We start from the raw sequence: 26,479 nt of genomic DNA on the forward strand, positions 1-26,479 counted from the left end.
ACTCCCCAGGTTTCCGGGGGTGGAAACCCCCTGAGGCCGACTTCGGCTGAACTTCACACGTCACATCTACACTTTTAGCTGGAAATTAGATCTAAAGGCTGATGTAATTATGGATAATCGTGGGTAATCTATCCGACAGTTTTCGGGGCGAGTGACTTGGTAAGTGAGGAGACACAGCGAAGATGAAAATATTTTTTGACGATAAAAAAAACGATTCATTTGAATATTCAGATTTTTCCGAGGGGTGCCTGTGGCAAAGTGCACGAGCCGGAATATTCCTTGACTCGAAAACTAGAGTGGAACTTTTTTCCTCACTGATCTATTTCGCCTAGACTCAGAGATACTTTAAAATATAATAAATGGAATGACATTAAAATTTAATTTTTTCATTATTCCTCAATTTTCGCTCCTCGAAAAGAAAAATTATTTTAACGTTGAGACTTATAATCTTGACTAAGACCTTTCAAATTTGCATTTAACATTATTGACTGGAATTTATTTTATGTAGTTGAAAATATGATAATGAGGTGGGATAAAAAAGAGGGCAAAGTGAACTTATTTTTTAATTTAAAAAAAGTGGATTCATTTGGTAATATTAACGGATTTATTCTATCAGTGAACCTTGCCAGCGCACGCTGCCCTTATCTAGGGATTATTAAAATTAATCTCTTTTTAATTAATGTCGACAAATGACCCCTCATTCAAAAATCCAATCGTGACAATTCAGGCGGAGTAAAATGAAACGATCGCAATTTATTCTGGCAAAATACTCTGTCATGAAAGTGTTCAATCCAGTTCTATTGGTGAACCATTATCTCGAATCCGATGGCTCCAAATCGTCCAATTTCAAGTAGTAAATGTTCAACAACAAATAAAAAACTCTCCCCTAAAATGTGAGATTAACTATCGCTTACACTTTTCAACCCCATTTTACGATGGACATTTCACGAGCAAAGCATGCACAAACTTGGTCCAAACCACCAATTGGAATGTCACGCTGTACCTGGGCTTATCGTGAAACGTGTATTTGACTTGTTATTGCCCTGAAGCCATTCAAAGGATGTCTCACAGTATCACTCCAGATATCTCATTCGTTTTATTTGATCCGCAGAGTGTGCATTCATTCGCAACTGCATTGGTTGCTGCAACTCTTCCCCACGGATGATCCTGCAGTATAATATCCTGTGAGATAAAATTATTTGATGCATATTTTGTGGAAAAGTTGCGGTAAAACTCGAGCCATTTACGATTCCAATTTCAGAAATGAAAACGTTATCATGCATTACCTATTTAGCTGTTTTATAATTGCCTTTAAATTTTAAGGGTGCATTTAAATTGTATATGGAAAGAATATAAAATATCGATTCGAACATCGACGTTAATTATCTCTAACAAATGTTATGGTGAAAATTTTGCTGTCAGAGAGTCTAAGATATTCACGACAAACTGGTCAACAGTCAGAAGTGACAAATGGAATAATAAAAAAAAGATAGACGAAGATAGTGTCTGAGAATAATTCAGAATAATTCAGAGTAATGCATTTTATGGCGCAGGCACTCGTCTAAAAAAATATCAGCGAAATTTTCGTGCAAACACTCTCGTCCACTCGATTAACTCCTGATAAATCGAATTACCGAATTTCCCAGTGGTGCAAAATTCGTTGTTCAAACATCCTGCGGCGTCATCAAGCAAGAACACTTTTTCCAATATCGAATCCACCAGAAAACCACCCCCGTCATTCGTTACATGCGATTCACACCCTTCCCCCAGCCCGATAATTGCTTTTTTTTCTCATGAAACCCTCATTTCCCTTTTCTTTGTTTGTTGCGAGTCGAATGATCGGGGAACCCGGGGGGATAAATGAATTTGTTTTTCTGGAGATTTCAATTGTGATTGAGAGAATTGACGGGATTAAGAAGATTCTTGGATAAATATCTCACCGTGAATTACAACTCGAGAAGGATTAGAATTAATCTAGCGGAAAAACTCTGGGAATTTTCTCCTTGCGAAACACTTGGAACTCAATTTTGTTTTAATTGCCCGAGGGTGGCTTTGCGTGGAATATATTTGTAATTGAAAACAATTCTCCAGAAAATAGTTGAATATCTTTACTGAATTACTTTTACGAGACTAGATTTTACTATTAAATTTTTTCATCCCTATCCCTTTACCCAACTTGTCAATCCCCCGCCTGACTCGTCTCTCCCATACAAATACGAAGTCAATGCCAAGGATAAGAGATAACACGATAACGATCCCCCACCGCTGAAATGACACCAGTCCTAATATCAAGTTCAAAACACAATCATCGCCCCCATCTATCAGATATCATACGAAGCCCTCCCAGTTGCTTCACCTCGATTTCACCCGGAAATAGTTAGCAAACATCCCGCCCCCCCCCCTCCCGCAGGTTCCCGAAACGCCAATAAAACAATCAGATTGCAATTCAGCAGTAGATCATCAAGGGAGAAACGAGAATTTAATTTCTGGCCGTTCCTCCCCTGGAGAAAATCATCAGCTGATGAGAGGACACCAGTGGAGCATTCCCTCCAGGAAATGAAGCCCATCGGATTCCCCCGGATTTTCTCAATCACCTCCACTCTGGGCTTGGGGATAAGCCTCTGTGGGGGGATTGTTTGTCGCTGTATTCTCCAACTCCACCAGCAGTGATGGATGCAGATAACAACGGGGATCTCACGAAACTGTGTAACTGAAGCTCAAGGTCTCAGGGAGCAGTCTTGTGTCTTGTTAAGCAGTTTGTTCAGCACTATTGCTTCACAACGGAGGCTTCCGGTGACATTCTCGGAGGGAGATAAATGTTTACTACGAGGAGAGATGTCTTTGAGGAAGTTCACTTGGAGCTGGGCCTGGAGACGTATCCAAATACCTGAGGTCTCTATGAGTTTGGATGGGTTATTTGTTGTGTAATCCTCGCGACTGAATTTTCAGAAAAATAATCCTGTCATTTAACATCTTTTGAAACATCTAATTTAGCAATATAATGAATATATTAATTATAGGGATAATAATCTCTGCAACTGACTGAGTCCTGAACTCGCAAAAGGATTGCCTTTGGACACAGACGAAGCTGATTTATTCCAGAGACGATGACCACCCGGGGAATCAGAGTTATTACAGGATAATCGTGGATTCAGGAGTTTTCTATGAGATTTACTACGTGTCGGGGATGACGAGTGGTTTCAGAACCTAGTTAGACAGGGAAAAGCTCATCACTCATTGGTACTGCCCCGGGTAAAACTTGCGAGTAGTTTTCTGGATGTTTGGGAATTAGATGTGAGTCAAGGTTGAAACGTGGGTTATTGAAGACTGATAGAAAAACATCCTGAGTGATATTTGAAATGTCATGACACTGCGAAAATCCTGAGTTCTTTCTGCAATTAGTGAATCAGTTGCGGTGGAGTAAAAAATTACTTCAACCGAGGAATCGTTTGGGGGAGAGAAATTTGCAGAATAGTAAAATATGGAGAAATTTTCGTTTAAATTTTTCTCCTCCAAGGAAAATTCCGTGACAATTCCATATTTTATTCCACGATGAACCTGACAGTTCCCTCAACGTCTTAAATTTCTTCGCGAATCGTTCTCTAATTTTCATTGAATATTTTTCCCAGCGTTCCCTCATTCGTTATTCACAGAGAATAATGTTGCAACACCTGTAATCGCACCCTCTGGTGTTACAAATTTGTTTGGCCCTCTCGTTCACCGGCAATTTTATCACGCGAGAACCCAGAATAAATGAGCACCAAAGTGCCAACATAATTTACGGATATCTGATTGCGAGGGAGGTGATTTATCCCGGATACATATCGTATTTCATTTACAAGAAGGGTCGGCTCTCGGTCTTGGGGTAGTTGAGGTGTCACTTAATTTGGTGATTGCTGGACCCACGGGCGATACACACCCGGCGGTTAAACGGCGAAGGGCCCTCCATTACTTCTCCAGGTATAGGATCATTTTCATCAGCCGCTTGCAGCTCACAAGTCTGCGCATAACTTGGGTGAAGAGGAATTCCACGAGTTCCTGGTGAAGTGATTCACAGTGAAACTATTCCGATTATTTGACTATTTCAAGAGGATCCACCCTGCACTTTATCTATTAATCTATTAAAAATGGCTTAACTATGCCCTAACGAAAGCATCCATCTGCTTATCATCACATCCTTCATTTCCTAGAAAAACTTGTTCAATATTTTATTTCGTTAACATCGAATCAATCCGCAAAAATTTAGACGCGATAATGTTTTATCACCGACATTGCGCACGACATGATATATTTCCCGATATCTTTATGCCTCAAAATTTTCCGGGTTCATATCATTCCAGGAAGCATTGCACACTGCGAAGGCTAACATTATTTGGCCACTCACAAAAAAAATAAATGTGTCCGAAAGAATAAATAAATACGGTCAACTGCAGCGGTGAACCACACTCCATTAGTCCTCGAGCTTGTCGAATATAATTATAATCAACTCGTTATGAAGTTTTTCGTCGCTGGGCTTCTGCTCAGCCTGGTGCAACTCTCAATGCAGAAAGCGAGACTTGGTAAGAGTCTTTTCAAAATCTTATAATTTATTCGCTCACAGTTTCAATCGATATGTGCGAGACATTCCTGTGGAGAATTCCTATGAGTCTTTTAAAGAATTGTTTCATAGATTTTTTATGTTAATTCTTAGGAGATTTTTAGGAAAATTTATTGTACGATTTTCTACGGAATATCTTGTAGGATTTTTGGGGGTAATTTTGGGGCTATCTGGGGGTTATATGAGGATGAATAGAGGGTATTGGTATCCCCTTTATTGCCCTAGGAATCCAGGACCTTGACGGAAATCTCCCAAGAAATCGTGCAGACGATATTCGAATTCTCCATTGAATTTCCTACAGGAAATTCTGGTGAACACTACAATAGGATTTTTTTATTTTTGTTTTACCCAACATTGTCTTGAGTCTTGATTTTTTTGTGCAGTTGGAGATTGCAGTAAATTTCCTGCAAAAGTAAATGCCCTATCGCGTATGTGCTGCGAACTCGACTGTGAGGGTGATCAGCTAAAGATTAATCGGCAAGTCCATTACTAATAAGACGTCTTATGAAAGGAATTCGTAAAGAGGTGAATGAATAATCACGAGAATTTCTGTATCTAGATGCGCTCCAGACCCTTGTCCACCCGGAACGTTCTCAGTTGGTTTGCGGTTAGGGGATCTGAAGAAGGGCATCTTCCCTGACTGTTGTTCAAAACCGATTTGTGGACCTAAAGTGAGGCCACGTCCAAAGATAATACCCACGCCCCCAATTGAACATGATGACGTAGATCTCGGTGATGATGATGATGATGATGATAATGATAGTGATGATGACAGTGACGATTCTGATGATTCAGACGAAAAATAAGAATGTATCGCGAAAATTTACCTCCACATAAATAAACTCAAATGTTATGTTAATCGTTTGTTAAGATTTTTTTCTGTGAGCCAAATCAGTTGATCCTTTTCCTTACAATGTCCTTTAAAATTGTTAACAGTCAATACATATAATAAATTATTTTTAGAATATATTTTTGGTATGGGGTTGACTCGGTCGCATTTACATTTCCTTCAGACGTCTTTTAGAGTCTGAGAAAATTCCCCTGAAGACGAGGAAAATTCACATTCGTCTTTCCCGTCGAGTGTTCACTCTCATAAATTCGCTTCATCTGGGAAATTAAAAAAAATCAAATGTGACGCTGTCAAGAGTATGAGAAACCGTCAAAAAATGTGTCACTTGCCCTAAAAACATTTTTATGTTTTTATTCAGACGTATAAGCGCAAAATCCAGAAAAATAATTTCCACGTATTGAGTCATCTTTTTCAAATCTTTATAACCGAGCAACCAACGTCGTTTTCCCACACGTGCAACAAAAGCATAAAAGCTATCATCGAAATTATGCGAAATGAGTGATATCTTGGATTGACGTATTAACACTGCGCATTCCAAATCATTTAAATCGTTTTAAAAAGATTTTAATACAAAACATAATAATACGATTGTAAAATATCCGGAAACTTCGGCTCATAAAACACGACATAACATGTTAAAATGACAAAAATATTTGGATAGAGATAATAGTCAAAGTTGTGACAAACATTTTCCTGTTTGTCGCTGATTTCAAGACATTCGTTGAAAATTGGTCGATACTTGAAATTTCCTGAGGCAAAAAAATTATATTAATTAGACAGTCTCCACCCAGGGATGTTAAACCATTTTTCAAATATAAATTGAAAGTACTGGGCTGTCCGAAAGAAATATAATCGGCGAAACATTATATTTTCTGCGCGCATTTTGGAAGAAATATGAAACTCAATTTATATATATTTCTTCCGCAAATCCCAATGAAAAATGAGGAGAAAAACGTCTCCCGAAGTGCCGTAGTTTATTCCTGATATACCGTGATTTATCGTTTTTCATAAGATAATGAGGGATAGCTGGGCTGCTTCGGAGATGTCATTTTTCCAGACTTTCTCCGCCGAGAAATGACGCCAGGCCCCAGCGAGAGAAGAAATGATATCGAGGATCCTTGACAAGGCGAATTTTCCATAATCTATCCCAGTCACGTACTCTCTGTCATTTGCATTACATAAAAAAAAAAATCTAGTGCTAGTGGGCCCCGCAAAGGCCAACAAAGCCCACCGGCGGCTGATCGCATCCGACGGCCGGGGACCCATCCTGGAATTTTTTTGCTTCTGCCAAATGAAAAATAATTTTGCCTCGAGTTACGTATTCCACCAGCGTCAGTTATTCAAAAACTGATGAAAAAGAAATTATGCGATGACTTTCTATGCATTGGATTCAAAAATACGAGGGTAGGTGCGGAGGAAATCTCCTGGGACATTTAGCACGTGGGGAAAGCCTCTACACTGCTGGAATAACGCCGCCAGTGACTATTTTCTCTCGACGTTACGATGGATTATTACTCCCAAGGTTATGCGGAGAAAGAATTTATGAGATCAATACATGTAACAATCTAGAATATTATTTTTTCGGGTCATTCGCACACAATTTATCACTTATTACACACGATATTGAATTTATCTGAAATATTTCCCATGTTTCTTCATTACTATAATTAAGATTTATTTATCTATATATGGATGTAGCCAATTAGGCTGTTTACATCTGCCTTTTCCTATAATTGAAGTTATAAATTGTGCTGGACTTTTATTTTTATTTTTCTCTCATTGTGGAAGTGAAAAAAATAATAAAAATCGTGGGCAGATGAATTTCACTCATGGAAAAAGATTTATTTCAGTGGGTGAACCCTGAATCCACGTGTCCAACCTTGTCATCATGACCGAAAAAACTGGAATGACCTTACGCATAATCCCGACTTTTATTACAATTGATTTTTTCAGTCTTCTATTTTTGTCTCAATGAAGAAATCATTTTTTAATCTAAAAAGCTGCCAGATGTACTCGCTGTGGACCAAAAGATTATGACGGAGGAAATATTCCAGTCTCCCGACCTTCCCAGAAAGCAATCAATGTCTCTCTTCCCTTCATTAGCCTTCCAAATCTCCTAGAAATGAATTTCAATTCCCCCTGAGCAAATAGCCAATGATTTTTCAAGCGAATGCTGTTATTCTTCAATCACCTGAGAGGATGAGTTCGCAGATCAGACATTTACTGCCACTAGACTCACCTCTTGAGGGAGACGACAAACTTGTGTATTTCAGGGTGAACAAAAATATCGTAATTGCCAGAAGATTGCCACTTTAATCGTATTAAGCAGTTGTGTGTAACCTGGGGAATGAAATACGTGAGGCGAATCGCCTCGAGGATATTGACTCCGGACTCCAGGTCCCTCGCACTGTCTGGTGCCTCCCCGGGAGACGAGATACTTAGACCCCAGACATTACCTGCTGAGGCGAAAGACATCGCGACGTGGGAGTTTACGAAGGGTCGGTAATTCGTGGGGGAGGGAATAACCAAATGAACTTGAGTCATTAAAATTCTGGTACCTTACAACATCATTGAGGCAATGTTGTGAAAACATCGGGAATCGACTTAGACATGTGACTCGCACAATAAGACTGAATGTCAATTGGATATTAAATATCAAATATTTAGATTTTCAACAACAGTATAAAATTTTTTAAGAAATTTCACCGTCACCGTCAGATCTTGGATTTTGTCAGAGGAAAAATCGACGTCTGGGAAATTCGTTTTTTTTTTCGGCCTAACCCACCTCCCAGACATTAATAACATTCGTAAAATCCACAAAACAACGGAAAAAAAATTCCACCGACCCGCAAAGTCAATTGTTGATAAACTGACGTTCTGCACATTCGAAATAATTGCTTCGTCTATCCCTCGAAGACCTCGAAGACTACTCTTCATCCTCGTGACAATAATAAAGTCCAACAGCCGAACGAAGTGGAAAAGCCACCCATAAAACATTCATCACTGCCGTGATAGATCTTGCAAAATAACGCACATTAACCGTCAATTCTTTACTCCTCCCCGTGCATAATTCATACCCTCGTTGATAAAGAGCTGAGGTGAATTCATTTGACTACCAAGTGAATACAAAAAATGAACTGTCATTACGTCCTATTGCCGCCATGTCCTCCATTCCCAGAGTAATGCGAGCAAACTGTGGATTATCGTCTGCACTGCATCACCCGAGTTTTGCATATCCAACATTAGCACGAAATGTCAACAGCTAATATTCTCATATAAATTTCCCACAAGGCGCCCTGAGTGAGGAGCATCTTGGGCTTCATATTCCCCTGTATTTGCATGATAAGTCGTATCTTTATTCCTTCGGTGGGTGTCTGATCCCCGGGCGCTGGTGAAAATGCTGCCAGACCTTATATCTCCGGTGATACCGGATACAACGCTGACCCGAAATCCGCTTCACTTGGGAATACAGGGGATCGCCATTTATGCCACTGGGATATTCATGATTTTATATAATTGGATCTGGGGATTCCTCGGAAGAACAACACGAGCAGCTTAATATGATCTGTATATGGAAATACTCCTCGGGAACACGCCAATTACCTCATTTCCATGCAAATATTGTGCATATAAATATAGTGTCTCTGTAGATTTGATTAACTCAGCAAAAAATTTCCAAAACCGACGTCGCAAGCCCCTGAAAGCTCCCTCACGAATATTCAAATAAACCCATTGATTTAATTCAATACGAATGAGCGAGCCCTGTGTCCAGCTCCCCGGGAAAATCCCGGACATCAGTCTCCGGTATGTCCTGACCGTCGTAAAAAAAAGCTCGTCAGTTGCGAAGTTGACGAGTCACTGCAAGGGAACTCCAAGTTAAATGAAAAAATCGCCGCATAAATGGGAGGAGAAAGTAAATTAGAGTGAAAAAGTTGGAACTATCCGTCATCCTCCTGGGAGCACATGTCACCGTCAGTTGCACCAGCCCCATGTTCGTCCTTGAAAGTGCATCAATACCAATAGACCCAGAAATTTTCCCTCCCTTTTACGGACAATTTCCATTTTATCGGGCTCTTGTACTTTGACGTCTGTTTCAACTCTACTTTGTAGCTGAGGGATAGGAATTTTTCCGAGTTTCCGTGGACAAAACAACGGAAAATTAGTTGAAAATGAAAAAAAATGTGCTACAGAGAAAAGCTTCCGCTTGAATTTCACTCCCGTGCCCGGAGCTATTTCTCCTTTGTTTTGATCCGGATCAACTCGAATGGGAATAGAAAGCTCTCTATGCGGAAAAATCAATGTCCGAGCTTCAAGTTCAGGAGTAATATCCCACTCCTGGGGAAATTTAATATTTCAGGGATTGCGAGTGTCATTACTGCTCATTAGCTATGGAATAAAAATTATTGGAAATTTTTTTTAATCACCGCGGAAGATTAATCGGATGATAGCGGTAATGATAATGGATAGTTAATTCGAATCGATTTATTAGAAAAGAGGAGCGAATTAATGGGGAAATCTTTAGAGAATCGCCGACGAAAGAAATAATTGAACTGGACAACTAAATGATTGATTGAAAAAATTTGGCCATCGAGTCTGGTAATTAGTCGAGTACTACGATACGTAATTTTTTACCTGAAGTTATTTCTCACATTTCTGGTAATTTTTATTTCAATCGTCACCTGGTGCTCGCGGAATAAATAAATAGATAAAAATGTTACATAAGTTCGGCCTCAGATTTTGATGATTTAATTACGAATTTAATCTCTGTAAATGTCTTCCCAATCTCTCCGACTCTCTGTAATGAAAGAATCCACTCCAATATCGGAGGATGCGATTGAGAATCCGAAAGTAATTGTATTCATCGAAGTTAAATTAAAAATTCCTCAATTCGACGAGATAGATTCTGCATTGGAATCGTTTCATTACAATAATCATTTGCATACTACCGTCGAGAGAATGATTTTCTATTGAAATTCATGTCGTCAATTTCGCTTCAGTAATTGCATCACTCATTCTTAACAAATTATTGAGATAAGAATTCTTGGAAATAAAAAATTAGAGGAATCACTTTTTATTGATAAATCTCTCTCAATCGTTGGGATTGCAGCTGATTGCACATCGATGTATTCCCAGAAGGGTTGACCTCCTCAGGGTGTCCGGATTATTTACAGAGCTTGAAATATCAAAAATTGAAGATAAAGGTAAATACAACTGTCCGCGATGTTCGATTTATGATATTAAATTCTGCCGTCTATTTGAATGGCTCGTAATAAAGATCTACTGGCACAAACATTTGGAAATGTTGCCAAGAGTGCCCTCACGTCGATTTACCTCGGGTCAGTTGATAACTGGTGAATGCAGAGGCCAATAAAAACCCGATGGAGAAGTACGTATGGGTGAATTTCCCTGAATTACTCTAGAGGACTTGTTCCGGGCAATTTCGTAAAGTGAAACGATTTCGACGAATCATTTTATGCGAAGATTTGGAGACATTTTGGGTTTCAGATGGTAAAGGCTGGGGAAAAAAAATATTTGGGGGTATAGCCCTGCAGATAGTCGTTGTATGACCTTCTGAGCTCCATAAACCCTTCCCACGATGTTGAACTGGTTCTGTAATCCTTCCACATCCTCATTATGACTTTCCCCTAATATCACCGCCTTCATAAAATCTACTGAATTTTTTTTATGACTTCGTGCCCTTCGCAAGGCCTCCGCAGGGCCTCAGTTATATAGACTCATAAAATCTTACTTTTCTACGCCACCGTACATTAAAAAAAAAACCTCGTCACAATTCACATTTTCTGATAAACCCGGCACACCGTCAAAGCCATTCAAGTGCATGAAATGCAGAATCACCAATTCCAAAGTTCCCAAACACTTTCCCATCCGTCATTCTATCACACATATAAAAAAAAATCGAATGAATGTGAAAGAGCTCCTGACAATAGTCCTGACACATTCATACCAAAGATCCATAAGATAACCCATGATTCCCTGATTCATTTTACTGTTACTGCTGCTTCGATTTTGAGATAAATGTCACTGGGGCTGAAAATTTTCGTTACCATCTAGTGCTACGATGACTCTCTCTCATGAAACTACTCGGTAATATCATTGCCCCCAATCTCCATCGTTATCCAACTGAACATCACCTCCTCGTAGACGAAAATCACTATTTACATAAAACCGTGCAAGTGTTTACACTGTAATCCTGGAGTAGTCGGCAAAGTGTACTCACCAGTTCCGGAGGGAACCCTATTAACTCTAGAGGACAACATCGGGTGGTTTTTCAACAGTCTGTGGTTGGAATCCCACTGACGAAGTGTAAGCTGCATGTAAGTTCGGATAGTTTCCACATTTCCTGTCCCATTTATGCGTAAATTAGTCAAACCTCATCAGCATTAGAGGGAATTAACGGTGCTAGTTCTATAGACTCTGGTAATTCCTTATTACCAATTATTCTACTTGTGCCATTCCATTATTTCTATTTTCAGCCGTTTTTTAAATCAGTGGGGGTGAGATTATTTCAATAATCAGATAGGACACGTACGTGGTCATTTAATTAATTCCCTGCTCGTGGGGGAACAATGTAATTGGAAATTTGGTGCATTAAATAAATGCTGACAGGTCGATAGATAGATAAATAGATGAACATGAGAATTAATTCATTTTAACCACCGGAGAACAAAACCTCCTGATCCTGCAGATTCCCTAGTCTGACCAAAAATTGATTTATCTACTGAACTATGACTCCTCGACACTTCACTCGTGATATCGCTGTCACAAAAAATGTTATATCACTCGAATCATTTTCCAAATGAATCACAAATCTCATGATCACTTCGAACCGAAAAAGTGAATGTAATTTTCAAATTAAAAATTTATATTGACATAGAAAGGTGACGTCGAGGGATTGCCTGGAGCCTCGAGAATTTATTCAGTGATCTCATTCACTAGAAAAGGATAATAATAAACTCCACAGAGTGACGATGGAATTACTTCTGCTGGCACTTCTCCTCCCCCACGTGCCACTTCACGTTCTCAGCGTCAATCACCCGAATGAAAAATATCCCAACGAAAGCTGGGCCATTTTATGGTTGAACACATTATGCAGTATGTGCGCTTACCGTCAACCCGGTGAGCCTCCCCGTACACCGAAACACCTGTCCCTGGAGGCTTATCCAACGAATCAATCACACCGGGTCGAGCATTTTATCTCGTTGGTGGCGAGAAATGCAGGCGCTGGCAGGAGCTGCGCATTTTCTGTGTCATTAACATCGGGTTTTCCCAGTGCAGATGGAGATGGGTTGACTGCGGTGAGACTTGTCGTATTGACTGTTGGTGGACTCAATGTACTTTTTGATGATGAGTTTCACTGGAGCAGAGAACCTGTACTAATTTTGCTGATTATGGATGGCGATGGTGATGATGATGATGATGATGATGATGATGATGATGACCATGTCCGGAGGCAGAACGTTATTGAACTCCTCTCCAACACTCTCCGAGGGATCTGGAAGACCTTCGGCATCTCCAATGTCTTCATTGCGCTGTCCAACGATGACCGAAGAGTCTGGACGTACGATCCGTTCTTCAGGGATGAGGCAACGATGTTGCATGGAAGAGTGCGGGAGATGGTACTGGGGGAGCAAGACCTCTGTCCGGATCCTCCTTCGTACTTCAACGGATATGGCATCAAAGTCGCGATGTTTCACGCACCACCAGCGTGCGTCCTGAGGGGAAAAAGCAGGGGAATCAAGTCCCTCGATGACGCTCTCGGGCCGGACGGTCTGATGCTCCAGAGTTTTATTAATCACGTAAACCTGAGTGCGGTGATTTACGTGCCGAAGAAAAAATGGGGAACTGATCTGGGAAATGGAACGCTAACTGCGACGATGGGTCAGTAACTGGAGATGGCAATCTTTTGGCGAGGCATTGTCACTTGTATTTTGCTTGGTTTTGTTGTTGGTCGCTACGTGGGAATGGGGACAATTGTGGAGTGGGCAGGATGATGTATATCTTTTCTGTGATCCTATCAGAGGCGAAGTGGTTGCTTGTAGAGAGAATTTGTGGCTGATTGCGTTGGTGTGATTGAACGGAAATGACTATTTCCGGATGAAAAAAAAATCCATAGTAGAGGTATGAAAAATTTAAAGCTACACTTTTTGCCTAAAAAATTGCAACAACTCTATAAATTTGCATAAAAAATACGGTAGAAGGAGAACGATAGGTTTGTGCTGAATATGTTTTCGTAAATATTTATGTATCGGCGATTTACTTATCAATTGACTGAGTGAAAAATATATATGAAAATTGACGAGATTCACGCTTTCATTTTTGCTGAGCACATGTGCAAAACTCCTGCAAGGAAACCCCCGATAATCCTAAAAAATCCGATAATCCCCAGGTGACGTAGCGACAAGACGATACGACATAAGCTTCAACACGAGGTACGTGAAAAATTATGCTCAGAGGGGAACACCGTCAGACGCGGTGGTATTTACGGAGCCCGTTGACGAGGATCGTGTGTGCATAATCGTCCCAGCCCCCCAGGAGATGCCCCGTTGGCGGCGGAGTTTCTCCCACTTCGATCCAACAATTCTGATGTGCTTCCTGATAGGTCTGGTGATCACCTCCCTCCTCTGGCGTATTCTGCAGTACCGAAGGGGTCGGCCACCACCGGGCTACCACGTGGTGTTCCTGGACACCATTCTGCTGTTCGTGGGATTGCCCGGGAAGCTGATGAAAATCCAGACCGAGAGGATACTCAATGGAATCCTCCTTTTCCTGGGGATGACCACCATGGGGGCATTCACCGGGGTTCTCTATCACTCCTCCACCAATCGCACGTTCTATCCGGCTATTAATACGTTGGAGCAACTGGATCACTCGGGTTTACTTGTTGGGGTCAATAATCCGGGCTTGCTGGACACCTTTGGCCCACCTGGAGAGGAACCGGGCCCTTTGGAGCGTTCGGTCCTCAAACGACTCAAGAGGAAATTCAAAGTGGGGACTTCTAACGACTCCCGGTCGTCGATTCAGAAAACTGCTGAGGAAAATATCGCTGCCATCTCCAGGTCGGTTCCACGAATTATTTACGAATAATTATTACAAATAATTTAGGATAATTTGACGGATCAGTTGTCGAAGCAGTAAAAAACCCAATAGCCTATATTAATGATTAATAGCCCTGCTGTCCCCCAGGTCCAACAGCTTCAGCGTCGACAGGCACCGTCATATCGGAGAGGATGGCAGAAGTCTTCTTCATCTTGTACCCGATTGTCCCCAGCGGTACTATCTAGCGTATCTGATACCCAGGAATTCGTTTCTCGAGGGATCGTTGAATCGCGTCATCCAGCGGATGAAGCAGGGCGGCTTCGTGGAGTTTTGGAAGGCGATGACCAACCGGCAGCTCTTGAGGCAGGAGTTTGCAGCAGCCAACGAAGATGAGCAGCTGGCGGAAGCCAAGGCCTTCTCCGTTGCTGATATGCAGTCGTGTTTGTTCATTCTCGGGGTGGGACTCGGGGTGGCGTACGCCGTCCTGGTGGGGGAGATTATTCTGCATCGCCTTAAACAGCGAGCGTAGGGGTGACTGAGAGGGTGACCGAAGGGGAGACGTGAGGACATTGTGAAGTGAGAGTGGAAAATCCGAGAGACTTTTTTAGAATACGATGTCATCAACTCCTGGGAGATACAGACCCCTGGGGAGTAATTGAGAAATAAGTTGTGGGGATTTTAATTCACCGGATGATTGTGATTGTATTTGCCTCGGGGTGGGATATGTTCATTTCGAATATTTTTCTTTGACGTTTCAAGGAACGACTGTCATTATGCAATTAAATAATGATTACGATTTTGATGAACTATCTGTGAGTGCCTTTTCTTTCGTATATTTATTTATTGTATTTTGCTACTGCCTGGTATTGTTCAGTTGAGGAGGCTATAAGAGCAGGATCATCCACCTGAGCCTTATATTTACAGGACTCCAAATTGTGTTGTCAAATTTTGATAGGGACTGTCATTTGAACCATTTGATCGAAAAGAGGTGAGTATTTCTCCAGAAAGGAATCATGGGGTAAAACATGTCGGGCAAAAGTTTTAGAGTGGAAGGGGAGCACTCGCTGCAGATGGAATTTATGCTCCCTTGTTCTGGTTTTTATGCTGGCAGCATGAACTCGGCTTTTTTTCAAATGCCAACATAAATTTCGACAGCTTGCAAGTTGTACATCTCATGAATATTCCATGAAACACCGCACGGAAATAGTGAACGTTCTATTTTTTTTTTCTGAACAAAGGGAAGACAAAGTTCCTCACTCCCAAAGTTCTCCAAAATCAATATCAACCAGGAGATTGATTACATCATGAATTAAGCTTTTGAGATGAAATCCATGGAGAGATAACTGGAATGTCTATCGAGTGAACGAGTTGGGATTTATTTTCGTCTCGGTCTGAAAATACACCTCAGTGAAACCCCCCAGATGTTTGAATTTCCCAGTGGTATGTAGTTGCATGTGACCGTTCAGACCAGCAGGAAGAAGGTTCCACTATAATTATGACTAGTGGACGAAGGCTTCTCATTTCATTATCAATTATCCTTGTTGGTGAGTTTGGTCGCAAGTTTGTGAGAATCATTTGTTGAGTTTATCTGATAACGGTGCACTTTCAGGGAATGAGGTTGCTGGGAGAACTTTGCAAGACCGGTAAGTGAACTTTTGAGTATTCAAAATATTGGGGATTTTTTGTTTTTCATTGGGAATCATTGAACCATCGACTCGAGACGTCCTTAAGGATCATTAAACCCTCACGAAAAAATATTTGAGTCTTCGCATGATTCAATCCTCAATTCAAGATGTCGTTAAAGATTTCTTGCCCCTTAGAAGGTCCTTGAGGATTGTTTAACCCTTCGAACAATTTGATCCTCAATCCCAGCCCTCGAGACTCTCCCATGAAAAGACAAACAAAGTCCGAAATTTCTCCACCAGAACTTGTTTTCCCCACCGAATGACATTGGCTAAGGACTATACCATGAGGCTCAACAACTTTATAACACCCCCATCATCTCGTTACAGTGGCGGGTACGATCTGAGTAATGGTCCAGTCACGTACGAGGCATATTACCCCGAGGATGCTCCTCAAGCTCGTCAGCCTCTCGAAAAATCTTATCAAACATCTTACGAGGGTTATTTAGAGGCCTCAGATCGCCATCAACAGTCCCCCCAAGATGACATTACCCCCTGGAGGCATTACCCTCCGGCATATGTCAATCAATACCGTCGGCAACAGCCATCTCACACCGAGCTCGAGGACGCTCTCAAGACCCTGATTGACGCCATCAGGGACGAGAGAATAGCTCGTCCAGCCATAACTGAGCTATACATTAAGGAGCCATCAAATACCCAGAAAATCGATGATGATGAGGTCGACAGTATTTTTAAACCCCGACCACAAGTCATCAACTATGTTTTCAGCGGTGGCGAGGGGCAGGGGGATTCTTTTAACAAGAGGGGGGTTGGACAGAGGGATGAGGTTCCCCAGGTGGCGGCTATTGAAGTGAGCGAAAAGCCTCATAAGATTCGGCATCACCATGGCGAGAAGTTACGGCGCAATCGAGTGGCGGAGGCTTAAGCGGGTGGAACTTTAAAAGTCGAGGGTCTAAGGGAAAGTTTCACGAGGGATTTGGGGAATTATATATTTTTTTTTGTAATATCTTGAAATTTTTACGATTCTTCGAGGAATATCCTGGAAAATTTCTACTCGAAAAATCGTTCCCCAGAAAACTTTTATTTTCAAAGTCTTCAAATGAAAATTTACTTCAAAGAAAAATAAATATTTTAATTGGGCTGTGAGTGAGAATTTAATGGTCGCTTCGGACTGTTCATGCTATGGAGGGAGAACATTTTCGTGAAATTTATTTACCGAGTGGAAATGCGCTTATTATCCAGAAAGTATTGGCCAATTAATGGATTCATTTGGAAATTCCTCTCGATACATTCTGATGAATCAGTTACAAGAGCAATTAGGAAACAATGGAGGCAAATTTAATTGATTGGAACGCAATAATTTCAATTCTCAACAATTATTTATTGGACAGAAATCATCAAATTGTCTTACGATAATCTATTAATTAAACATTGAAACACATTATTATTTATTCATCTATACACAATTTACATTGATTTTTCTACACGGAGGCCTCGTTGAGTTGCATCGTTAATTGAAATATTCAAGGTACTAATATATTCACGCGCTCTATTTACACATAATACTCGATTATAGGGAACATGAGAGATTTCCAAGGTGTCGAAAATACTGGAGGCCCCCACAATGACTTAATCTAGAAACTTAAGCTAAAACAGTTTCTTCGGAAAATATTTGAAAGTATAATCAACAGTGATTCATTTTAATTAATTTTTTATAAAATAAAAATAAATAGAGTTTTATCTATCAAAATAATTTATTTCACATCAAAAATATCGCTAATTGGTTTTGTCAATTATTTTTTATAACAGGAAAATCGTGGTGAAGTGGGGAAACACAACGAAACAATTTAATGGTTGATTTGCATTCAATGTCCAATTACTTCGGTACCAAGTGATTTTACGAGCAAATGGCACAAGACATTCTTTGTAGAGAAGTTTCTGAGCCCCATAAAAGTTTCACGGCATTTTTTCCTAAAGCGACTCCTCGCAGCAGTGATCATGAATTTATAAAGAATAAAAAATAAATTTTCTTATGACTCGCCACTTCACACGAGAAAAAAACATTATAAGCTGCCTATTATTGAACTACATTCGACTTAAGATACGAAGGAGGTCTTCGAAATGATAATTAAGAGTACATGATTTTAATTGATGTCGTCCTTTCTTTTGCAAAACAAAAACCAAATGAATTTTGTATCCTTCAAGATAGATTACTTCAAAGATGTTCTGAATTGATTTCATTAAATTTTCCTTGTGGAAAAGGAAATGCGCGGTCAAATGGTGAAAGAGAAAAAAAATTTCGTCATTTATTTGTTTTCAAAAATCATAATAAACTCGATATGATTGAAATACCCTTAATTAATGCATTTATAAATTACTTACCGTCGTAAGAACCTATACCTATTGGAACACAACTGTATTTGGTGAATAATCTCAGTTTTATCCTCTAACATGAACGACAAGTGAACTAATAAAATTTAAAACTGGCCAGCGTCGCACTGAGGAGCGAAATGACGGCAATATTTTTCAAAAGTATCACTAAATTTTCAATGAATACCTAAAAAATATCAAGAATACCCCAAAAAAGTAAATCTAAAAAAAAATACGAAAATAAATTCATTCGAAAAAGTTCCTTATTATAAATGACTTCCCAAAATTATGCTTTCTTTAAAATAGGGCTTAATGATTGAACTTGATTTTCGTTTCTTAATAATCCCTATAAACGCTTCAGGTAAATGCTTCGATGATTTTTTTTGTCATGCAGTGATTTTAACTTCCGTTCTTACCAGATTGATTCACTTCGTCGAGGATAAACTCACGCAATTCGCCGAATGCCTTGTCTACATCATCGTTGGTAATTATGCGATGAAAATTACCAGGTTCATCACCTGAAATTTTTCAAAATACATTTTGTCGTGTGGCACGTAACAGCGATTGAAATAGAATTATTAAAAATTTATGAAGGGGCTGGAAGAAACCATAAAGACACTTGGTGTCTGAAGATCTGGCTTCACTATCTGCTGATAGGTTATCTAAATCGCCCGTCATGCTCGATTATTGTCCAAAAATATCAATACTGTGCTGAGTCATTCAGAGACAGCCAAACATTCTAAATTTAGATTATAAAAAAAATAAAAAAATTCTGAACATTTTGAAAGTGTTTTTCTTATTAACATTGAGGATGATAATGCTGTAATATTAAGTAAAATTGATTTTTGCAAGAGATTAAATACTTCCCATCATTAATTTTCTCAATTAACGCCAGAATTAGCTTTTTCCAATCGCAATAAAAATTATGTCCCCTGACCCCATTACCAATGAAATTATGGTGAATAAATTCAGTGAACGTAATTTCACGAATAAGCAAATGACTTCTGTCATTTAAAAAATCAATAAAATTATTACCAAATCGAATTTCGACCGCAGCAGCCAAAAGTCTCCGTTGCAAAGACTCAGCAGTCTCGGTTTTCCTAGCCAACAAACGTTTCTCAAGCTCCTCAATGGAGGGAGGCCTAATGAACACCAACAGTGGATTCAACGAAGTGTTCTTGATCTGCTTGACCCCCTGCATGTCAATATCAAGAACACAAATTTTTCCAGCTTCCATCACGTCCTCCACGGCCTTCTTGCTTGTCCCATAAGTGTTGTCGCTGAATACCGCTGACTCGATGAACTCTCCCCTGTCTATCTGATCCTGCATCTTCTCCTTGGTGGTGAAGTAGTAGTGCTTGCCGTGCTCCTCACCAGGCCTGGGCTGCCTAGTCGTGTGGGAGATGGAGAAGCCGAACTTATCGGGGAATTCCTCGAACATTCGTTTTATGAGGGTGCTTTTACCACTGCCCGAGGGGCCGCAGAGGACTAGGGGACGAGGGCCTTTATGAAGCATAGTGGAAAATGCTGGAAATATTCATTACATTGATTAATTAGGGGGTAGGATCTGAATAATCGACGAAGCCGAGGTGTTACTGATGTCAAGAATTTTTCATGCGGGTTTAACCACCATTTTGGTGGTGAGTGGGTTCAGGGTGGCATTTCAAAATTATTCCCATGGAAGTTTAGGTCGTTGGCCCATTAAGGTCGGTTGCCCTTCAGTTCCGAAAATATTGAAGGGTCGTTTACGCCGATTGTTAAAATTTTCGTTTGAGTATGACATGTCCCTTAAGAATTAACAGAATCAATGATCAAATGAGCCGTTAAGATCATTCGATTCAGATTGTAAACAATCTTGAAAAATTTCAAAATAGATGTTCTCCCCTCCAAGAAAAGTCTCCCCTCACATCGACCGGAGAACCACTTACTCCCAAGGCCATTAGAATCCATATTAATGAAGTGACAATTATAATCCACAACGCGACCACTCATTCCCTTCACCACACGTCTAAAAAAAACACCAAAACACCTAGACAACAGGCGTCAATATCTCGAAATCGTTTTCTATGAGGACACACCACTCTGTTAGTACAAAATCATCGATCCAACGGCGTTAATTAATCTAATTAATAAAAGACTGCCGGTGCAGCGACTCGTACCTAACCTCAAATCCCTGAAGTTCCTCGTGTGCACCATTTGCTGTATGGCACGTGCCAACGAAACACTCCACTGAAACGTCATGGAATCGCGTTAATTATCAGATGCCATTACACTTCCCAAATATCATCGAACTAATGGAGACAATTTTTGTCACTTCAGAGGTTGACAGAACATTCCGATGTGTCGAACATCCATTTCCACTGCTCCAGAATGATGAGAAAATATTCAACTCCGTGACTCACAAAAATTTTCAATGATTGCATGGAATTACGCGCACTAGGTCGGGGTAAACAATGTATATAGAACATGATGATGATGATGATGATGATCATGATGATGATAATGATGATGGGTTTAAAGATTGTAAAAATGGATAAATTAGACATTTTGTCCTGGAATTTTTTGTAAACTTGATTTTCGGTTTTATCGCTTACCTTGACGCGAGATGATTTAACGGTCTTTGTTGATTCCTGGGGCCTGTGGGGTGGCAGAGAACTAGGTCGGAGGATAGCGGTGTGTGTGATGCGAGGACGAACGATCCCGCTATTAAATACCACAATGCACTTAGCCGGCGGGGGGTTGCAAACGAAAGAACCAACTAATGTAGGTGATTGTACATAATTAGTACATCATTGTACCTGCATTGATTTCGTTTGTAGCCCCCGGATAATTAACCATTATCCTTTTAAGCTTCCCGATGATGGTCGGTTGTTAATGAGCAGGCGAATTTTCACTGGAATCGATGGTGGCGCCTCTCCCGCCGGGGTCAGTACTAACATTCACCTGTGTCACCTGACTCCACGAGATCATTAGCCTATCGGCCTATCCTCAGTGCCAGAACAGTCAACTAGCACCTGGAGACGAACGAACGCGAGATTTTCGAATGGATTTGGAGATTTTTTATTGTTGTGAGATAGAGCTAAAGCCATAGGAACAGAATGACCTTTTGATTCAATTTTATGAAGTGTCGTTTTTAATTTTTTGTTGTATTTTGCTACACTCTCCCCTAATTATTTTGGAGAATTCATCAATACATATTTCATATAATGAATTCAGCCTTAACAATTATCTATTTAATAATAAGAAAAATTGGGAGAATGAGGTGAAAAATCGACGAAATGTACCAATTGATAATGTTAAGTATATTCTTTCTTCGCTTCTTCTCTCTCACTACAGGTAATCTTGGATAAATTCATCTTTGTAAGCGTTGACAGGAAACGTAGAAATAGTCTATAATATATTTTAAAATATCTCAAGGGAATTATTCTTATAATTATGGCAATACATGTTCTGACAATGAGATTAAAATTTTTCTCTATCAACACTTGAACAATTATACTCTGAACGGGAAAATTCACACAATGATTCACATGAAGATAACTCAGTAGTACAATGGTGGACTCTAACCGACCTAATTTTCAAGGATTGAGCTTTAGTTCGATAAATAGTGCAGTTCGGAACCAAAAAAAACATTTCTCGTGGAGAATTTTATTTTCTATGAAAAGCGTCTCACGAAACTTCATCACTTTACTACTGAATTGCCTTTTTCCAATCAATATTGACTTGAACAACACCTTGACCCCCACCAATCCATCAACAAATGTGAAATCAATCCGCGATCTCCTGATTTGCTCCATTTAAAAATGCAAAAATGCTACTAGACACAGAGACAATGTACAAAACACTAAGAGTTCCACAAAAATTCCAAAAAGCTAATGAATATCATAAAAAATTCAAGGCCTTGTATATGAAGCTAACGAGGTATGTGTGTATCCATGAAAGACAATTCTTCCCTTTCTCAACACCATTTAGTGCCATCAATCGAACACCTAATTATGGAAGATTTTATATAACATTATCTCTTTAGAATAAATTTTCATTATGTCCGTTTTAAAATCTGTCAGACATCAACAACAATTAAATCTCCTTAAGACCTATATAAAACACTTTGTTTTGTTTATCGAACATCTAATGATTTTTAAGTGATAAAAAAAATACAATCACATTGCAAGAATTAATTAACACTCTGTGCCATTTACATTTCATCAGCGACAATTATTACTCATTTTTTCAATCCTCAGTGGCTTTGGTGAGAGGACTTAAATTGTTTTTCCTAATCTCAATGACTAATTTTAATCGATGAAAAACATTTGGAATGTATCTACTTAATTGGTTAATCGAACTGAGACTGATAGGTTAAATACTGGCAAATTAATAGTCTCGAGTTAATTACATGTTGGCACCAGTGGACGACTTGATAACTCGTGTTATTGTTGGGCTAATGCACTGTCGGTCGATGTCAATCATGCACTTGATCAAATGGCTAAGAGTACAAGAGTATCAGGAGAATGTTTTGGTATTTGATTAGAGTTTTGTTACTCCTGTGGGCTTTGCCTGGACTCTACGACGTGCCAAGTCTGACATCACTACAGGACCGATGTGGGGTAAACCTGGACTGTTGGACATGGCTTTGTACGTTGCGGCAACTGCAGTCTGAAATTAAAAACAATTTCTTGGGAACGGTTGGGTCAAATGAATCCGAGTAGAATATTCAGAGAGAGCCATTGAGTCCTTCAGTTTCCTGGCCCCTTTGACTTTCAACCCCATACACCTCCTCTTAAAAAAATTATGTCACCAACCTTTAAACTATGAGGATCTCGTCCAGCTCCAGGTAATACTTTCTGCGGCAGATTAGACCTGTTGACGATCCAAGTACTCCTCAAGACACCAGCAGCAGTAGGCCTCCTGTGCGGATCAATATGCAGCATTCTCCTCACGAGCTCCTTCGCCTCTCCCGAAATGCAGCTCCAGACCCCAGTGTCCAGATCCACATATCCTGGCCCAATCCTATTAAGAATATCACTGGCACTGTCACCAGGGCTATTAGGAAATGGTGTGTACCCAGCGAGCATGATATAGAGTAAAACCCCAAGGGACCAGATATCACACGCGGCGTCGTAGCCCTGTCTCTTGAGCACTTCAGGTGCCACAAAATTGGCTGTGTAACAGGGGGTCATGAGTAATCCATTCTCAGCTCTCAATTGCTTGGCAAAGCCCAGATCACAGATGCACAAGGAGCCGGGATCACCGCCAGGCTTTGAATACAGAATGTTGGAGGGTTTAAGGTCCCTGTGGACGACACCATTCTCGTGCAGATAATTCACGACATTGGCTATCGTGAATGTCACCTCAGCAGCCTCTCTCTCTGTGAAGTTTCTCCTCTCTAGGAGGCGATCAAGGAGCTCGCCACCCTTGAGGAGCTCCAGGATGAGGTAGACTCGACGTTCGTCCTCATGGACAGATCGTAGGGTCACGATGTGGGGGTGTCTACCGTACCTCAGGAGAATCTCTATCTCTTCTGTTGGGTCTCTCTTGCATTTGTCGATCATTTTTATCGCGTACTCCAGCTTTGTCGATTTGTGAACTGCTCGGTACACTGTGCTGTAACTTCCTTTGCCTATTTCCTCCTTGAATTCATATTCCTCCCTTATAGGAGCTGCATTTACATAAGTTGGAAAGACACTGCTGATGCTCTCGACACTTCTCAAATCCGGTGGTTTCGAGTGGTCCTCCAGGAGGCCCGGTGCAATGAAGCTGAAGCCCCGAAACAATTCGTGAGCCGTGGCACTGGGTGGTAGTCCTGGGGAGTCTCTAGGTGTCTTGCAGGTGAATTCGCTGTCAAAGTAAAAAGCATCATCCTCTTCACTGACAGCTGGCTTGAAGGGGGGCTTGACTTTCTTCTGGTAGAGTGCCTGCCAGTCGATGGACGCGAAGAAGGCATGATTCTTGATCTCATCGACTCCCTTGGATCCTAGCCTGTTCGTTGGATTTCTCTTGAAGAGGACTCGCAGAAGGGCCTGGGCCTCTGGGGATATGTTGTACGGCATTCCTAGTTTTGCTTTGAGTATCTGAGTCATGGTTTCCTTTCGATTGGCTCCTTGGAAGGGAAGGGCTCCTGTCAACATCTCGAACATCAGAACCCCAAAACTCCACCAGTCAGCAGCGAAAGAATGTCCTTGACGATTTACCACCTCTGGGGCCATGTACTCGACTGTTCCGCAGAAAGAGTAGGTCTTTGTGTCGTCTAGGGGCTGTTTACTGAGGCCGAAGTCTGTTAGGGACATGTGACCGTTGGAGTCCAGGAGAATATTCTCAGGTTTCAAATCTCTGTAGATGATCCCCAGATTGTGAATGTGATCGAGAGCTAGGGCTAGTTCAGCTAGGTAGAATTTAACATCTTCTTCGGTGAACATCACCTCTTTGGATAAACGTGAAAATAAATCCCCACCCCTCAGAAAGTCGAGAATAAGGTAGAGTTTGCCTTCAGTCTGGAAAGCGTAGTGCAGACGAACGATGAATGGATGCTCAACGTCTACGAGAATATTTCTCTCCATTTTTGTTCTAACTCGGTCCCTGACTTTTAACGTCGCTTTTCTGAGTACCTTCATTGCGTACAATGTACCCTTGTCCCTACCGACAACTTTGCGAACGAGAAATACTTTCCCAAATGAGCCCTGACCCAGGACTTTCAGCAACTCAAAATGACTGGGATCAGCTTTTTCATGACCATCGCGTACCACTTCACGGACTTCGATCTCGTGTGACTCAACGTGGCCATTTGAATTGGCATCTGGAAAGCCAGGACCTGGGGCCGTCATTGTTTCTTGATGCTCAGCAGGCAGTATTTCAGGGGATACCTTGGGAGAGAGATTGTTAATTATGAGAATGATGACAGACATTCAGATTATTTTTTTTTAATGTCATTGACTAGAATTGTCGCTCCAACAAGTGGTTCTGGGAGAAACTACCAAAAGACATCTTCTGCAGTAAATTTAGTTCATTGCAAAAGAGATATTTTGACATTTTCCCTGAGAACCAGCTCTCCAGGCACAATCCTCAGTCCCCCAAAATCACCTCCTCACCTTTTCAATCACATTCTGCTGGTTCCAAGGAAGTGTTTGATTAGCCAACGGCATCATAAACTCCTCTCCGTTACCTCACCACCAAAACCCACCACTTCCCGAATGCCCAACGACCAGATCCCCAGAATGCCCTCGAAAACTGCTAAACTGCTGGCACATACTGCCACTCCATGATCCCTTCAACAATCAAAATACTTCCAAGACCCCGAAAGGCGTCGACTGACTCTCGATTAATCCCACTCAACACTAATAACTCCAGTGACACGTATCACATCTGAGATGTATTAAAATCATGCATGTATTGACCATCGAGGTGGATTTTTTTTTTTGTAATACCAGGAAAATTCAGCCGGATATGTGACTTTGGAATATCATGGCTGTCGGTGTTCACACACTCTCACCCTCTCTCATATCTGTGTCTCACACAACAGTTCCTTATTCGCATGCGATGAGAAATTCCTAGTGCATGAATGAGATAGGAACAGAGAAGCAGAACAGAACCGAGCTGTCGATACAGTAGAAAAATGTTTTCTCTCCCACTCCTTTTCCTTTACGCAGGCTCGAACGAGCGATCACGTCTATAAGATTAATCCACTAATTGGAAAAAAATGATGAGCAATTGCCCAGCGAACTGACGAGAATTCCAATAATCATCTACGCCCGGAGATGATTTATTAATAATTAAAATTCAATGGAAAATAAATTAATGAAGGCAGGCAATTTGTGCTTCATTTCGTAACACAATTGAACTAGAATTTACTCTAACTAGAAATACTGGAGTGAAAAATTCTGATCTCTATTTAATTATCGACGGCATGGCCCTTCTCTCTGGAGCAGACAACAAGCTCTTCCTCCATAACTGACATGTTCATGGACCCAT

General features: G+C 40.7%; 5 protein-coding genes across 13 annotated transcripts; 3 read left to right on the plus strand and 2 right to left on the minus strand.

Moving 5' to 3' along the window:
• Positions 1-4,398: 4,398 nt before the first annotated feature.
• On the plus strand, positions 4,399-5,456 carry LOC135165129 (uncharacterized). Its single transcript, XM_064126107.1, has 3 exons — positions 4,399-4,559; positions 4,981-5,074; positions 5,157-5,456. Exons 1-3 carry the CDS (start codon positions 4,493-4,495, stop codon positions 5,401-5,403), a joined length of 408 nt encoding a protein of 135 aa, XP_063982177.1. The 5' UTR covers positions 4,399-4,492; the 3' UTR covers positions 5,404-5,456.
• Positions 5,457-12,436: 6,980 nt separating this feature from the next.
• LOC135165642 (uncharacterized) lies at positions 12,437-15,091 on the plus strand. Its single transcript, XM_064127119.1, has 3 exons — positions 12,437-13,346; positions 13,855-14,524; positions 14,652-15,091. The coding sequence occupies exons 1-3, from the start codon at positions 12,437-12,439 to the stop codon at positions 15,031-15,033; spliced, it is 1,962 nt and encodes a 653-aa protein (XP_063983189.1). The 3' UTR covers positions 15,034-15,091.
• Positions 15,092-15,924: 833 nt separating this feature from the next.
• Positions 15,925-18,505, plus strand: LOC135165084 (uncharacterized). The gene is made up of 3 exons (XM_064126033.1): positions 15,925-16,048; positions 16,114-16,147; positions 16,517-18,505. Exons 1-3 carry the CDS (start codon positions 16,000-16,002, stop codon positions 17,070-17,072), a joined length of 639 nt encoding a protein of 212 aa, XP_063982103.1. The 5' UTR covers positions 15,925-15,999; the 3' UTR covers positions 17,073-18,505.
• Positions 17,508-21,464, minus strand: LOC135165082 (guanylate kinase). 9 transcript variants are annotated; one of them, XR_010299422.1, is made up of 5 exons: positions 21,112-21,457; positions 20,677-20,877; positions 19,553-20,044; positions 18,530-19,035; positions 17,508-18,397 (listed from the first exon to the last, which is right to left on the minus strand). XR_010299422.1 is itself a non-coding variant. In XM_064126025.1 (5 exons), exons 2-5 carry the CDS (start codon positions 20,756-20,758, stop codon positions 18,694-18,696), a joined length of 687 nt encoding a protein of 228 aa, XP_063982095.1. In that variant the 5' UTR covers positions 20,759-20,877; positions 21,112-21,464; the 3' UTR covers positions 17,508-18,693. The 9 variants fall into 9 exon arrangements, 8 of the variants coding, with proteins under 8 accessions (XP_063982095.1, XP_063982094.1, XP_063982093.1 ...); XM_064126025.1 differs by having other exon boundaries at positions 17,508-18,704; positions 18,934-19,035; positions 21,112-21,464; XM_064126024.1 differs by having other exon boundaries at positions 17,508-19,035; positions 21,112-21,220; positions 21,316-21,461.
• A 334-nt stretch (positions 21,465-21,798) lies between these two features.
• On the minus strand, positions 21,799-26,019 carry S6kii (Ribosomal protein S6 kinase II). Its single transcript, XM_064125997.1, has 3 exons — positions 25,600-26,019; positions 23,317-25,374; positions 21,799-23,170 (listed from the first exon to the last, which is right to left on the minus strand). The coding sequence occupies exons 1-3, from the start codon at positions 25,654-25,656 to the stop codon at positions 23,042-23,044; spliced, it is 2,244 nt and encodes a 747-aa protein (XP_063982067.1). The 5' UTR covers positions 25,657-26,019; the 3' UTR covers positions 21,799-23,041.
• Between the last annotated feature and the right edge of the window lie 460 nt (positions 26,020-26,479).

Source organism: Diachasmimorpha longicaudata, chromosome 8, assembly GCF_034640455.1.
Source record: "Diachasmimorpha longicaudata isolate KC_UGA_2023 chromosome 8, iyDiaLong2, whole genome shotgun sequence".
Taxonomy (NCBI): Eukaryota; Metazoa; Arthropoda; class Insecta; order Hymenoptera; family Braconidae; genus Diachasmimorpha; species Diachasmimorpha longicaudata.

Bases quoted from the DNA above. Each gene is read 5' to 3' on its own strand.
- LOC135165129 (XM_064126107.1), top strand. From the start codon at position 4,493: ATGAAGTTTTTCGTCGCTGGGCTTCTGCTCAGCCTGGTGCAACTCTCA. The intron at 4,560-4,980 runs GTAAGAGTCTTT...TTTTTTGTGCAG, and splicing joins AATGCAGAAAGCGAGACTTG to TTGGAGATTGCAGTAAATTT. The intron at 5,075-5,156 runs GCAAGTCCATTA...TTCTGTATCTAG, and splicing joins GATCAGCTAAAGATTAATCG to ATGCGCTCCAGACCCTTGTC.
- LOC135165642 (XM_064127119.1), top strand. From the start codon at position 12,437: ATGGAATTACTTCTGCTGGCACTTCTCCTCCCCCACGTGCCACTTCAC. The intron at 13,347-13,854 runs GTCAGTAACTGG...GATAATCCCCAG, and splicing joins AACGCTAACTGCGACGATGG to GTGACGTAGCGACAAGACGA. The intron at 14,525-14,651 runs GTCGGTTCCACG...GCTGTCCCCCAG, and splicing joins AATATCGCTGCCATCTCCAG to GTCCAACAGCTTCAGCGTCG.
- S6kii (XM_064125997.1), bottom strand. From the start codon at position 25,656: ATGATGCCGTTGGCTAATCAAACACTTCCTTGGAACCAGCAGAATGTG. The intron at 25,375-25,599 runs GTGAGGAGGTGA...CTCTCTCCCAAG, and splicing joins AGCAGAATGTGATTGAAAAG to GTATCCCCTGAAATACTGCC. The intron at 23,171-23,316 runs GTTGGTGACATA...TTTTAATTTCAG, and splicing joins GAGATCCTCATAGTTTAAAG to ACTGCAGTTGCCGCAACGTA.
- LOC135165084 (XM_064126033.1), top strand. From the start codon at position 16,000: ATGACTAGTGGACGAAGGCTTCTCATTTCATTATCAATTATCCTTGTT. The intron at 16,049-16,113 runs GTGAGTTTGGTC...GTGCACTTTCAG, and splicing joins ATTATCAATTATCCTTGTTG to GGAATGAGGTTGCTGGGAGA. The intron at 16,148-16,516 runs GTAAGTGAACTT...ATCTCGTTACAG, and splicing joins GGGAGAACTTTGCAAGACCG to TGGCGGGTACGATCTGAGTA.
- LOC135165082 (XM_064126024.1), bottom strand. From the start codon at position 20,758: ATGACGTTTCAGTGGAGTGTTTCGTTGGCACGTGCCATACAGCAAATG. The intron at 20,045-20,676 runs GTACGAGTCGCT...GAATATTTCCAG, and splicing joins CTTCAGGGATTTGAGGTTAG to CATTTTCCACTATGCTTCAT. The intron at 19,036-19,552 runs GTAATAATTTTA...GAAAAATTTCAG, and splicing joins TGCGGTCGAAATTCGATTTG to GTGATGAACCTGGTAATTTT.